The 15,288-nt window shown below is 36.6% G+C and overlaps 1 protein-coding gene across 4 annotated transcripts in view; it reads left to right on the top strand.

Annotated features, from left to right (window-relative positions):
• Positions 1–15,288, top strand: part of LOC128865682 (putative phosphatidate phosphatase) — an 87,288-nt gene that overhangs the window by 61,230 nt on the left and 10,770 nt on the right. For all 4 annotated transcript variants that reach the window (XM_054105945.1, XM_054105946.1, XM_054105944.1 and 1 more), the window contains exons 3-4: positions 3,703–3,854; positions 7,870–8,088. In XM_054105945.1, coding sequence (XP_053961920.1) covers positions 3,703–3,854; positions 7,870–8,088 — 371 coding nt within the window. The remainder of the gene's footprint in view (positions 1–3,702; positions 3,855–7,869; positions 8,089–15,288) is intronic.

Genomic DNA, 15,288 nt, shown 5'->3' with positions numbered 1-15,288 from the left:
TACACATTCAAATATGTATGCACATATGTACATATATGTACTTAAGTAGCTACATATGAGTGGACGAGGTGAAGTTATTAGAGTAGAATAATTAAAGGGACATAAATGCAGTAGCTATAAAAAGTGTACAGATTTTATGAAACAATATTTTTTACACCTGAAAATAAGGAAGTGTTAAAGCCATTTTATTACCTTTTCTGAAATCGTATCTCATTTGGGAAACTATCCACTCATACACACTTATATACGCATGCACGTGTATGTATGTATGTATGTATCAGGAGCATTGTTACGATTGCACGGATTACGTTACAACACAATAAAAGATCCGAAATGAATTATCGGTAGTTCACATTTTTCGACGACTTACTTTTATGTTTTTGAAAAATTGAAAATGAATGGCTTACTCTGAAAAAAAACTAGATGTTGTGAAAGCTATTGGCTAAGTCACTTGAAAGGAATTTAATGCTCAGGGGTTAATGGTTGCAGGCTGCATTGTTCGTAATGTTTTTGTTGTCATTTTGTATACCTTGAAGATTCAACGGATAAAACAATTCATACATACTTACATATGTTCATATGTACGTAGCGAGGATCCCATTTTCCTAGGAGTTACTGATTGCATTCGTACCTGTTGACTACGAATCAACCTTTGCAAATTCACTGAAGTCTCTTGCATTGCTTCACCTTAGTTTACATTAATCATGCTACGAATTACGAGCTCTAATTGTCCTTATATGTATGTATGTATGTATTTATGTAGTTAGAGTTTTTTTGATATATTTATATGGGGTTTTCCAATAAGGGTGGAACAAAATATACTATAAAAGCCGTGTGTGAGGTATTAACGAAATTCGTTATTATTTTTTTTTTTTCGGTAAGTTCATGCAAGTCAATCTTTTCTGAATAATACCGTTCCAATTTGTTGTTGAGTTTGGGGGCATTGGTTGAATGCTGCTATGGCCAAGGATGATAAATTTACCAACATGGTGAACAGATTTTTAATGGTGTGGCCAATATCAGACCGTTAGACCGGCACTCAGCGGATGGGCTGACGTAGTCGGGGTAATGAAATTTTTACGAAAAAACTAAGTGTTAGTGATATACGAAAAAAATTAATACAATGACACTGCGTTGCCGTCTGAACAACGACTGATTGGACGAGTGTGTGAAATGATCGTGCAGAATTCGGTTGGCGAATCACCACCGTTACGTGGCAGCCGAAGTTCAGTTCACAATTTTGTTTTTCACCACAATTATTGGCCTAACCTAGTAATCTATCATCCTTGATTTACCAGGTTTGCTCTTTAACAATGGTGAAGAAGAAAATTTGTGAGGGGAATCTTGGATGTCACGCCCCTTGAGATATCGCCAGCCGAAGTTTGCACGATCATTTCGCATGTATTTATTCGCAGACTCGTCCAATCATACGTTTTTCAGACGGCAACGAAGTGTCATTGGTTGATTTTTTTCGTATATCACCAACACAATCTTAGTTTTTTTCTAAACACACCTCAAGTGACGTCAGTCCATCAGGTCTGCTAAATAGCACACCTGTAAAAATTCTTCTTATTCGTTGTTGAGTTGGAAAGCATTGGTTGAATGCTGTTTAATACATATAACTGCGATTTCAGAAAGGGTCACTAAAAATGTCTAGTGGCGTCAAATCGCGCGATCTTGTAACTTTTCATGTCTATTTGGCCTCAGTGCTGAAAAATAATCAACAGATTCTATGCCGCCTAAGCAATATGCCCGCTACAGCCTGTCATCATTGGAACGGCCCTATTAGAAGCCTCTTACGCACAGACATTTTTATGAATTTATATGAACATATTTTGCAAGTAGATAATTATACAACGGTATGCTCTCTTAACTCACCGAAAAGGGAGCCCAAAATTAATCACTACATCGGGAGATCTATAATTTTTGCAACTGGCGTCGTATGTCAATAATATCTGACTCTTGTGAACTGGACAGCTGCAGTATACAAACCTACAGGCAATGAGGCGCATTAAGATCAAAATCATTTTATTTATTTAGTAAAAAAGCTATTCAAAAACAAAATTAGATGACTAATTTTGCGCCACCTTGTATAAAAGTGTGAGTTATAAGAATATTTTATAATGAAAATTACTTTATTCCAATTGCATAGTCAAAACATGCTGTAAAAATATTCTTAATAAGTCGCAGAAAAATTTTGCGAGTAATATTTATGATTAAACTGCCGCTGTCGGGTCAATTTCTAGGCGGAAATTATCCTTAACGTTCTTTCTCTAGCATCAAGACACTGTAGGTTAGGTTAGGTAGTGCTGGCTCATCAGTAAAAAGATCACACTTAGAGCTCTAGGGTTCATTGTCTTGCCAGTGATATGCATTCAGAGTCGAAGATATTATTTTATATAATTCATACTTGACGTCTTCGGGAGTTTTAACAAGCCGTTCAGCCTTTTGGCAGCAATATCCTTCAAGGATGATAAATGTGTTGATCGTAGGCACATTTGTCCAGAAAGCAGGGCAGTGGCAAAGTAGGTGTTCCAAACTATCCCTAGCATTCGCTTCGTTGCCTGTGTTACATGCATTCCTCAGGACTAACAGTGTCCCGTTATTTTTATTTTTTTTAATTGGCGCGTACACCCTTTTTGGGAGTTTGGCTGAGCTCCTCCTCCTTTTTGTGGCGTGCGTCTTGATGTTGTTCCACAAGTGGAGGGGCCTACAGTTTCAAGCCGACTCCGAACGGCAAATGATTTTATGAGGAGCTTTTTCATGGCAGAAATACACTCGGAGATTTGCCATTGCCTGTCGAGGGGTGACCGCTATTCGAAAAAACTGTTTCTTCATTTTGGTATTTCACCGAGACTCGAACCTTCTCTCTGAATTCCGAATGGCAGTCACGCATCAACCCATTCGGCTACGGCGGTAAATTATGGCAATTGAAAAAAATTGATTGATTTTACAGCAATGAAAAAATAGAGTATCGATCAGTGATAAAATATCTTTTGAAAAAGAAAACCAATAATGAAATTAAAACGCAGCTAAAAGGGACTTACGGGAACTGTGCTTCTTTATTATTAACTATAAAATATTTGAATGCTAAATTTAAATAAGGAGTTTTTCATGAACACCGTCCAGGCCATCCAAATTGGCTCACCAATCCATAATTGATTGATAGGGCATGAAAAAGCTTTCCAATAAACTTGCATTTATGTCAACTTCAAAAATTCTGTGAGTTAGGATACGAATTGCCCTCTCATCCATTAAAATTCGGCTCTAACGATGAGATCATTGCTGAATTTAACATGTATTTTGGGAAGTTGTAGGAATCTTTGGCAAGCAAGACCACGTACTTATCATACAGCCCTCTAATTTGAATTTTATAATAGGATTGCCTTTACCTATAAAAACCCTGCGCGCTCTTGAAAAGAACACATTCCGTTTAGTACTCGGCGGTGAGCTGAGCTTAGGTGCTTACCGATGACTACCTTTGTAGTGTGGACAGCGTTGGCTGACCGCTGCAAAACAGGTGTTGCTCTTGCTCGCGCAGCTTACTAGACACATTTGTTTTTAGTTTTCCGGCGTTTTTATTACTGTTAAAAATACAAGAGTTATATTTTATAATAAATTAAATTATATTTTATAATAAAACAAATACAACTTTATAATTATAATTCTAATCTATAAATGATCTCTTTATTTTACTTACAGTGGGCCTTCCGATTTTGTGCTTCTATATTTGGGGCTCTGCCTATCAGCGTGGGTTCTTTTGCGATGACGAGTCGCTGAAGCATCCCTTCAAAGAGTCAACCGTGCGGAATTGGATGTTATATATCATCGGTTTGGTGTTACCCGTTGGAGTGGTAAGCGAAATGAACATTAAAATTGTGCCATGAGTGCAGTCAATTACTTACCATAAATGTTTGTGTATGTAGGCTGTACACTCCTACATACATATCTCTTCAAACATAATGTCACATATTGTTGTCATCTTTGTCATTGGTGGATATATACATATGTATATATGTATGTACGTGTGTCCATAAGCCCCATTCACTTAAAAGTTCCCATTACGCAGAGTTTCAAGGGGCGCACAAATGGACACATACAAACAAACATTTGTATGTAGATATACATATGAATATATACAATATAAATTCACTCACACATCTGTTGCTATTATTTTTCGACTTCAATCAATTCAACAAAGTTTTCAATTTAGGCGACAGCTGAATGTTAGCTTTTCAAAGCAATCGATCGATAGCTAAAATAATCGAGAACACAATCGAACTTGAATAAGTTGTGAGTTGGGTTTAAAAATACTGTAATATCTAAAACTAACAGTGATTGTTCGAGTGAATAAATGAGCTACTTTGACATTTCGATTTTGAAGCTGAGGCCAGTCATACACATACATATATTGTACATACATACTCTTATATTCTGAATCTTTATATGTCGACCCTATTCTGTAGAGTTCCTGATATTGAAAAACTAACTAAAACTAGACTGCGTTAAATAACTATAGCACTGCGGTTTATTGATAATTTTTTGTTCCTTTTTTAATTTTGACAATTTTTCTATGAAAATATAGTTAATTTAGGATAATTATAAATCCAAGTTTCGCACTTTATGCAAATTGAAAAAAAAAAGAATTCGAAGTAAATTTTCGGGTATACCCATTGACTTTTGATATAGTAAAGTGCAAGTTTCAAGTGGTAAACAATTATTTTGCTGACGGTGTTTGCTTCCTTGGGATTCTTTCTACAAGTGAATAAAGGCTCATCAATTACTATAGATGAAAGAATTAAAGGGCCAACAAGGCTCATTATGCAAATATTGAATAGTTAATATCAAAGGTTTTATCATGAACACAGAAAATCAATATTTATAAAACTTTGCCTTAATGGTGCGGAAATCTTGACATTGAAAGTTAATGATATAAACCAGCTATTGCGATTTGCAATAAGCATTATGAAAAAAATCTAAGGACGAAGTGGAAGATCTTATTGGTGGTGAGCGTTTTATTAAAGCGCAGCGGATTAGATGAATTGGGTACATTATAAGAATGCCAAATGAAAGAATTAAAAAAACAAGTGTTTACTTTACGTCCAATAGGAGGAAGGAAAAGAGTCCGAACAAGAAAGAATTGGCTAGATGACGTCGAAGCAGACTCTCTCACGAAGAGAGAGCTGTGAAGCTAAGAAGAGGAAGGTGTTTTACTCCATATAAAAAATGTCGAGTGCTGTTAAAAGTTGTCAATAACTCATTGTTGTGGTTTTCAACGTCATGCATGTATAGTATGCATCTGCTCATAGACCTAGGATTTTGGGATGGACTTTTAAATTCTCATTACTGCTGAATACCGGCAGATTGGGACAAAATAACAGTGGAGGTTTGAGTTTTGGGAGAATTTCAACATCCCAAAGTTAATCCGATACCAAATTTACCATATTTGAGACAGGTTATAAATATTTTTTATTATCTATTTATTTTAACATTTAAAGGTGCATTTGTACTACTTCACTCCCTCATAGTAAGAAAAGCTCAAATTTTTAATAAGATTAACAGTGTTTTCTAGAGGCTACAATCTGAACCCTTTATTGGGTATTTGGTCGAGCTCGTCCTCCTATTTGTGGCGTCCGTCTTGATGTTTTCCCACAAATCAAGGGATCCACACTTTTATGTTTCTTAATATATGAAGAGCTTTTTCATGGCAGAAATGCACTCGAAGATTTGCCATTGCCTGCCGAGGGGCGACCGCTATTAGAAAATACTTTTTCTGTCATTTGGCGTTTCGAATCCAGGCACTACCGAATGGTAGTCAAGCACGGCAATTGTTCTTGATAAGGAGCAATAAAAATCGATAACTGCGACAAGTTAGAAATAAATTTACCGCTGGGATCTTTCACTGAACACTTGCCCACTTTTCATATGTGAAATAATGACGAAATAAAATGCGTAAGCGATTTCAGCTGTTGGCTGGAATTTTCGTAATTTAATCTTTCACAGCGACTATTTGACTTGTATGCACGAGATGTTAAGTGTGACATACTTTGAATTACCACAATTTTAAAGTGGTGTGGTCCATTTATACACACCATTAGATGGCACTTTTTATGTTTATTTGCTGAATACCAGCTGTGGAAATGTGCCAGCACAAAATACTCCCTCCAATAGTGGGCGTTATCTTAATTCCAAATTTGAATTATGGAAAGCTTAATACATCACATTTTACTCATAAATAAATGAATAAGATCTGCATGCGTGTAGGTTTGTATGTGTAAGTATATAAAAATAAATAAGTAATTGGCGCTTACACTTCTGTTAGGTGTTTGGCCGAGCTCCTCCTCCTATTTGTGGTGTGCGTCTTGATGTTGTTCCACAAATGGAGGGACCTACAGTTTCAAGCCGACTCCGAACGGCAGATATTTTTATGAGGAGCTTTTTCATGGCAGAAATACACTCGGAGGTTTGCCATTGCCTGCCGAGGGGCGACCGCTATTAGAAAAATGTTTTTATTAATTTTGCTTTCACCGAGATTCGAACCAACGACCTCTCTGTGAATTCCGAATGGTAATCACGCACCAACCCATTCGGCTACGGCGGCCGATACATAAATATATGTACGAGTATATGTCGAGATCAAACTCTTTTCTAAGCTTGTACGGACAAATCGCAACGCTTAAGCTCAAAGTTTTTCAACTAATTTCTTTGAGCATAACATTATATTTACATATATAATATTTTATATATAATATTGTACATATAACAGTCGAGTTCAATAACACCAGCAATTGTCTATCACACAAAAATTGAGAACACAAAGAGCCAGTTCGGGGCAAGAAAGACATTAATAATGTGATTGAGAAATTTAGTCAGCAAAAATTATCCGTCAGCAAAAATTATCTATGTATTACCAAAATACAGCGTCCGGCACTCGAAGTGTAACTAACTTCAGACCGCTCGCGCTGTCTGTTAGTTGGCTAAATGACAGTCTAGAATATTGCGCGAAAGCACTTTTCCGAGAGTAAAGGCGAAAAAAGAAAATCAGTAATGCATTTCAAAAAGTTTCGTAAAAGTGTGATTGCCCGCGAGTGGGCCAAAATACCTGCAAATCACATTCAGGCAGCTTGCGAAAAGATGGTCATATCGAGCAAAAGTACACTGATTTTTAATTTTGTATTATTTTCACACATTTTTTACTTTGAATTGTATAAAAGTAATTTTCCAAACTAAAATTATGGCCCTTTTAATTGGTTACACGTCCAGTGCGGACCCTGTATGTGACTAAACTTTTTTTTAAACAAGGAACATTTTTTTTGTGTAATCTGGTATTTTGTTCAATTTGCAGTGTACAGTAGCAAACGATAAATTTTTTAGACAGTATTACAGTTTTTAAACAAACACAGCGGATATATATTTTTTCTTCTACCTTTTTTTGCAAGTGCGTGCTATAGTCAAATTTGCCAAATTTTCCGTCATTAACATTTTTGCTTTTCTCTTGCTCTCTTTCTTACGCTCTTGGTTTGAATTGATGGCTGGTGATGGCCAATTATTTTATCGAGCACAGTTTATTGAAGGTTATTTATATTCTTTCACTTCCACATTGAATCTCGAAATAATAGATTTAGGGTAAAATTGCCAGTCAGCGATGTGTCAACTGTGGTGGATGTTCTAAATTTGGTTTAGGCCTGCAAAGTTGGGCGTTTAAACGCAGTGCAAAACTGGCCTTTAGATACCATTTGTCCATTCACATTCCTTAAAAGCTAATATAGTTCTATTTATTATTATCATTTACTACAAAAAAGGATATTTTATACAAACATTTAAAATTCCCGAAGCTTTTATTTTAATTTTAAAACGTCATTCTTTTAGATTTTTGCCGTTGAGATCGTGAAATCGGAACACATAAAATCCTCGATGGATGATTCCATTCCAACCCGGCGATATATTTTTATGGACTATGAAATTCCCGCCTGGCTGGTGGAATGCTACAAAAGTATTGGTGTTTTCGGATTTGGTGCTGCTATTTGCCAGCTAACAACAGACATCGCTAAATACTCGATTGGGCGACTGAGGCCTCACTTTTTCGCAGTAAGTTATGCCAGCAAATCATAAAATTATCATTTACGTAGCTTTGCATTCGTCATAAGTGGCAAAAATGTAAAAATTTTAAGGGCAATTAATGCAATCAAAACGCCATGCTGAACGAGGCATGTTTAAGATGCTTGCCATATGAAAACGGAAAATATGTGCCGACGAACATTCACACATACATACATACACATAAACATAGCTGCACATGAAAGTGTTTATGAGTGGGAACTAATGCACGCAATCCCGTACAGCTTTGGTGTTATCGGGATTCCGAGGTTTTAAAGTACTAATTCGGAGGAACCGAAAGTTTTCGAGATATACGAGGTGTGTTCAAAAGGTATTGCGAATTTTGAATTTTCGCAGGTTAGGTAAATTCGAATTTCAATTTTTTTGTGGCGATATGTTGGCACTCATGCCGACGAGTTCGGCAATTTTGAATGTTCACTTAGTTGTTAACAGCTGTTTTGCTTGCACGTGTTTCGGCTCGTCTTCGATTTTAAATGGATGGATTAAAGATGGATCAAAGAACCTGTAGCAAATTTTGTGTGAAAAACGAAATTAAGTGCGCGGATAGATTTCGAATGTTGACTGTGTCATACGAAGAAGCTATTTTGTACCAAAGCAACGTTTATCAGAGGTACAAAATGTTCTCAGAAGGCCGAGAAGATGTGAACAACGAAAAGCGTGCCGGACGCACGAGCACTTCAACAACAGGCGAAAAAATTGATGAAGTGAGGAAAATGGTATTGCCCAATCGTCGAATCACCGTTAGAGAAGTTATTAAGGACCTAGACATATCGATTGGCTCGTGCCATTCGATTTTTTTCAATGATTTGGGCATGAAACGGGTCGCCGCAAAATTCGTACCAGAACTGCTCAATTTCTACCAAAAGCAGCATCGCATGAACATTGCTAATGAGATGTTGGACCCGAATTTGCTCCAGAAGGTCATAACTGGTGACGAATCGTGGGTTTATGGTTATGACGTGAAAACCAAAGCTCAATCATCTCAATGGAAGCTGCCGCACGAGCCAAGACCGAAAAAAGCGCGCCAAGTTCGGTCGAGTGTAAAAGTTTTGCTTACCGTTTTCTGCGGATTTCGCGGATTACATTCGACATACGATTATTATTTTTTTATGTTAGTACACTCGTCTCGAAGACATGTTAACGGCCTTATTTTTTGCACATAACTCGTATGTCGCGTGATTTTGGCTATTAGAACTACATAATTTCGACATAACCTATTTGTGCATATAACTTTTTTTTATAAATACAGTACACTCTCTCCTAAGGGACACTTTTTTCAGTACATATCACAAATCCTTAAGCATTTTTTTAAATTTTTTTGCTCCTGAGTGGACAATCCTCCTATAACATAGTATTCACTTTTTTATACTTTTCTCATAACCGGACAAATTTTTCAGTCCGTTAACTGTCCACATTGTTTTATTTACAGAATCTCTTATGAGTAAGCTTAAGCCTATCAGTAAGTTTTAAAATCTTAATCTAATTTAACTGATTGCTGACCCCTTGAATGGGCTCTTTTTGGTCTACGGGGCGATCTTTTCGTTTTACGCGTGTCATGCCAATTTTGTATGCGTGAGCACAGCAAGAGGGGTTGGTAGGGTCTGCAATTTTGGAAAATATTCATCTCTGCTACTTGGTAGTGGTGGTGGAGGTGTTGTCCGAGTGACACAGGCCAGACCCAATTAGCACAATAGATGCCATTTTGATAGACTACTTGAATGCGAAAATTTTACTTATTCCACTTATACAACAGAACCACTGCTTTTGATTAGTCAACCATCTTGATTTGACTATGAATCTGCCTGTGTCGTCTATTTTCTTTTTTATAATTGCTTTTAAGTGAACCATCAAAAATTCCTCCAGCATTCTATGTCGTGGAGCACCCAGACTTGAGAACTCCATGTCGCTGCTGTCGTTACATCGAATTGAAGTTTTTACTGTTAGGGAATGCCTAAAATTTAAAGTTTGCTTAGTTTTTCCTTCATATTTGTGTTATAGTAATATTCCACAGAGCATCCTTTTTGTAAAGCTCAGTGGGAGAAGTTTCAGGGCTTCATACGATAGAAATTCGTAAAAAAGTGACCCGAAATATTACGAATTCCTGTAAAAAGCTTGAAATTGACTAATTTGATGCTCCTACGGCTACGATATTTTCAATATTTCGACCAGTGCATTGTCTCATTAGCACAGGAGCATTTAGTAGTGAAGGTCTTGCGATGGATTTATCCACTATAGCACGCACATCCTAAACTAACTAAAAATGTACGGCAGTTATTTCCAAGTTTTACAAGTTTATAAAATGCGACATCATAAAAACTAGATGTGGAAGAATTTTTGACATTGCCAGATCGTAAATAATGAGCGCCATAGACGAATGAGTTGGTGCGTGACTACCACTCGGGAATATATAGGTTCGAGGCTCCGTGCATGAGACAGCAAAATGAAAGAAAAAGTGGTTTTCTAATAGCGGCCGCCCCTCGGCAGACAATAGGAAAACTCCGAGTGTATTTCTGCCATTAAGAAGCTCCTCATAAAAACTTGCAACTTTAGGTCCCACCATTTGTGGAACAATATCAAGACACACGCCACAAATAGGAGAAGGAGCTCGGCCAAACATATAGTATAACAGGAGGGTGCACGCCAATTATTAATTGTTTTTTAACTGGGAAGTACGGCTGGGGTTTCCAATAATTTCCATGTTTTACTCGTTTAAAAAATACCTCGTCATAAAAACTAGACTTGGAGGAATTTTTGACACTGCCAGATAGTAAATAAAATTTATACTTATGATTCTTCTATTGAAAAATTCGTTATTTGGTTTCAAGTAAATCCCTAAGCCCTGACATTCGGGATCCGAGTTGCTGCATTGCGGCATTGGATGCTCTATTAAGAACCAACTAATTGTATTTTATGATTCCAATGCAATTTAAAAAATGGAAAATTGTGTTCTGATTGCAAGCGATGATGTTCTAAAAAAAGTTTAATTTGTAGCAGATGTGGGATTGAATGATAACAATGTTGTAATTGTGTAGTGAATTACGGTGAGTATGTTTTGAAGCCATTAACGGAGTATTCTTGAAACGGCACATTCGCGTGGTAATACACTACTACATAAGCACGTATGTATGTTTATGGATACAATGTTGCCCCCAAAACCATTTCCTTAAATTCACTATTGGTGTCATCACTACCAAATCTGATGCTATTGCCCGATATTGTAATCATGTGAAAGCTATTTCGGTTGAACTATTTGAAGATATACTACTTACTTTTTTTAACGTAGCATTTCAAAATAAAATTGTTTGAAAATTGTCAGCGCGGGTGTAGTTAAAATTTATATGTAACACCTTTTTCCTGCAAAGGTGTAGTTGTGTCAAGAACTTCCATCCTTGATGAAAGTCAAAGCAGGCAATGTTGCCAACTCCCGAGTGTATTTTTTATGCCGGGGGAAAATGTTTCCAATAAATAAAAATTCATTTGGAGTTGGTGGGTGGCATAAAATTATGGACCATCAGCCAGTCATCGAGTTTCGCTAAGCACATAACAAACTTCACCCAAGTGTCGTATATACGTCAATAAAACATATATTTGAAGGTGAAGAGCTGAAACTTTTTATTTATTTTTGATTTGTATTATTTAAATAACAAATTTCATTCTTTGCACTACCGAAAATTGTCTTTCGATAAATTAACTATAAATACACTTAAAAAAATATTATTATTTTGTATAGTCACCCCATGTCTTACCAACATCGATGGCTATGTCGCAGTTCTACATTTTATATCTTTATTTATTTATTTCTTCGAAAGCAAACGGCAATTTTCTAATGGTAATTTTCAAAGCGCTGGTGGCATGAGTATATTACATAACTGAAAAGCTAAATAGAGGATCAATATGATCCAACTATTGAAGGTTTGCTCACTTGCGACATTAGAGTTTTGACACTCAGCTGGGAAAAACTTTACATTTATTTTGATATTTGCGATAAAAAATTTAAATTTTAGAACGAACGATGAAAAATTAATTGACTTAGTGCAAAATTATCCATGTTTTTAAATTAATATTTGAATGTAAATAATATATTTTGTGGTCAATGCAAATAAATTCCATATGCATTCTGTCAAAAAAATATCGGGAATTGTTCATTTAAAAAGCGCGTGTTACACATCTGTCAAAATTTTGTTTGCTGGAATGTTGGTACCACTGCCTTCTATAGTGTCGCAGAGTTTGAGTGGGATCTGTCAATTAGCTTGTTTTGGCATTTAATTGTATCAGTCAACCGGAAGTGTGCTTTGCGATTTTCACTATGGATAAAAATATTTGTCTTAAATTTTGTGCCGAATCGTTGAAAATATTGGAGGAAGCCTATGGCGAGTGTGCTTTATCAAAAACACGGGTCTACGAGTGGTATAAGGCTGTTGCAGAGGGCCCAGAAGTCGTGGAAGATTCGCCCCGATCGTAAAGTCAAGGAAATGGTGCTGGAAATCCATTATTTGAGTTTGAGGGAGGTAGCTGGTGACCTTAACCCATCAATTGTTCATGAGACGCTCGACTCATTCCAAGAGAGTTGAATTTCTTTCAAAAAATTCATGAAAGAAGGTGGCTGAAGACATGCTTGAGCAAGTGAATTCAGACCCAACGTTTGTCCAGCGCTTCATAACAGGTGATGAGACGTGGGTATATGAGCTTGAGGTTCAAAACAGTCAACAGGCGGCTGAATGGCGCTACCCACATGAGCCGAAACCCAAAAAATCACGCCACAGTCGGTCAAAAGAGAAAGTCATGATTCTGGTTTTCTTTGATTATCATGGTGTTGTGCACTCGAAATTCGTTCCAAATGGTTCTATGGTAAATAGAGAATATTATTTGGAAGCTATGCGTTGTTTGAGAGAGAATGTGCTTAGGAAACGGCCCAATTTGGGGGACATCAGAATTCGTTTTAGAGGTATGGTTCCTTCGGCAAAGTTTCTTATTTTGATCCCTAGAATACGATTTTCACAGAGCAATGAGCGATTTTTAAATTAACCCGCCCGTACAAATAAATAAATATATGGTAAAAATAGAAGTTATTAGCAGACATTGCCGAGTGTGATATTGAAACAAAAAATGGCTTAAATTAATTCAAGAATTATATTTTGTGAAGTAATTTTTAAGTTTAAAGCCGATGTGACGAAGTTCCGACAATTTGCAGTTATTATGTTACAAATGGGTCATAATAAATATGAGACCAAAATAGGTCACAATAAATTCTTTCAAAGAAGAAGCGTACGTAAAAGTACGTTCACATATGCAGCAATCAGCAATAAATCCACAAAAATTAATTTAACCCTTCACATATGGCACATTATTGCAAAATTGACAATCAGCAGTTAAGACTGTTTTGAGAGGTTTTTTTCATAGAAATTGCTTTGGTTGAAGGTTTTAGTGCTTTTGGTTTGTTTGATGACTATTAACGATAGTCAAAGGCAAAGAAAAGTAATAAAGGGTTTTCCAATAAGAGGCGTTATTCCCGTAAAAGATCAATGGTTTCGTTGCTTGTGTGGCACGTAGCGCCGTCTTGTTGAAAATAAACGTTCTCCAGATCAATACCATCCGATTCCGGCCATAAAAAATCGTTAATCATCTCTCGATAGCGCAATCCTTTCACCGTAACTGTTGCTTCAGCTTCATTTTCGAAAAAGTAAAGTCCAATGACTTCGCCGGACCGTAAACCGCAGCAAACAGTCCCACGTTGACGATAGAGCGGCTTTTCAACCATAACTCTTGGATTTTCTGAGCCCCAGATCCGACAATTTTGCTTGTTGACGAAATCATCGAGATGGAAATGGGCTTCATCACTCAAGATGATTTTTCGATGAAATTCCGGATAATTTTCATGCATCCCAACGACCCAATCAGCAAAGACACGACGTTGTTGATGATCGGCTGGCTTGAGTTCTCGTGTTAACTGGACTTTATAGGCCTTAAGACCCAAATCTTTATGCAAAATACGTTGTAATGGCGTTTGTGGAATGTCTAATTCCAAAGAACGACGAGGAATAGACAAACCTGTGTTTTCTTCAACACTTTCGGCTACAACAGCAATATTTTCGGCTGTTCTTGAGCGACGTGCACCGGTTTTATTCTTCACATCACTAACGGGGTATTCAAAACACCTGTAACACCTGTTATTGGAAAACCCTTTATTATATGAACCTATTATAAGCTTGGAGTCTACCTACGATTTTTATTTCACTACTAACTACTTGACAAGGACCAGTGCCTATTTAAGTTAAAATAAAAAATAGGTGCGTACACTTCTGTTAGGTGTTTTGGCCGAGCTGCTCCTCTTATTTGAGTTAGTTATTATTATATTATTTAAAGGGCTTTTTTAATATATTTTTTGTTTCGAATTGATTTGTGTAAATTTTCATTAACTAAAACATTCTTGTTTTGAAAAAAAAAAACATTGCGAAAATATGCCGTCAATCCTTTCTTATAATGAAGTCCTACAATGTAATTCGATGGAAACTATCTCACTCTTCGCCCTGTTGTAGCCCGATGGGAAATGCTAGATTGTTTCAAAATATGAACTTCTTAAAAATCACCTCATCATCAGAAAAAAAGTTTTGTTTTTTAATTTTCCAATTGGTATGAAACTTAAGCTAATCCACTCGGTTTCATCAGTTGCACGTTACCACGAGCAACAAAACTTGCGTTGTTGCTTGCTGTGATTAGTTACATATTCCTAAATGTACTCAAAATTTCTAGAGCTAGCAACCCAGTGCCTTGCTAGGGAAGTCGATTTCAGAGAACAAGAAAGTTGTTTACTGAGTGCAAACCTTCTATTATTGAATCATGTGTGAGTCATCTATTTGCCCACATAACGAATTTAGGAGGTAGCATCAAGAAAAAAACTATTTTTTGGTTCGTACTAATGTACATACATACGTACTTTTGCCATAAAAATGAGATGGCATGCATGCCGAATGATAGCCTATTATAAATTTGTACGCTTGCATTTCAAGGTGTTACCAATTAGCACAAAAGTGCAGCCATTTTTTAAGGCGCGCATTCGCGCCATCTGTCAGCGGATCTATGAAATGCAGTTATGTACTAAAAACTAAGATTCATAGGCAGCCGGTGCACCCTGCATTCGAATTCGAAAGACAGGGCGGCAAAAAGACGCAT

The sequence above is a fragment of the Anastrepha ludens genome, chromosome 6, assembly GCF_028408465.1.
Source record: "Anastrepha ludens isolate Willacy chromosome 6, idAnaLude1.1, whole genome shotgun sequence".
Lineage (NCBI taxonomy): Eukaryota > Metazoa > Arthropoda > Insecta > Diptera > Tephritidae > Anastrepha > Anastrepha ludens.
Note: the sequence above shows the minus strand (reverse complement) of the source record. Positions and strands in the feature narration are given on the sequence as shown.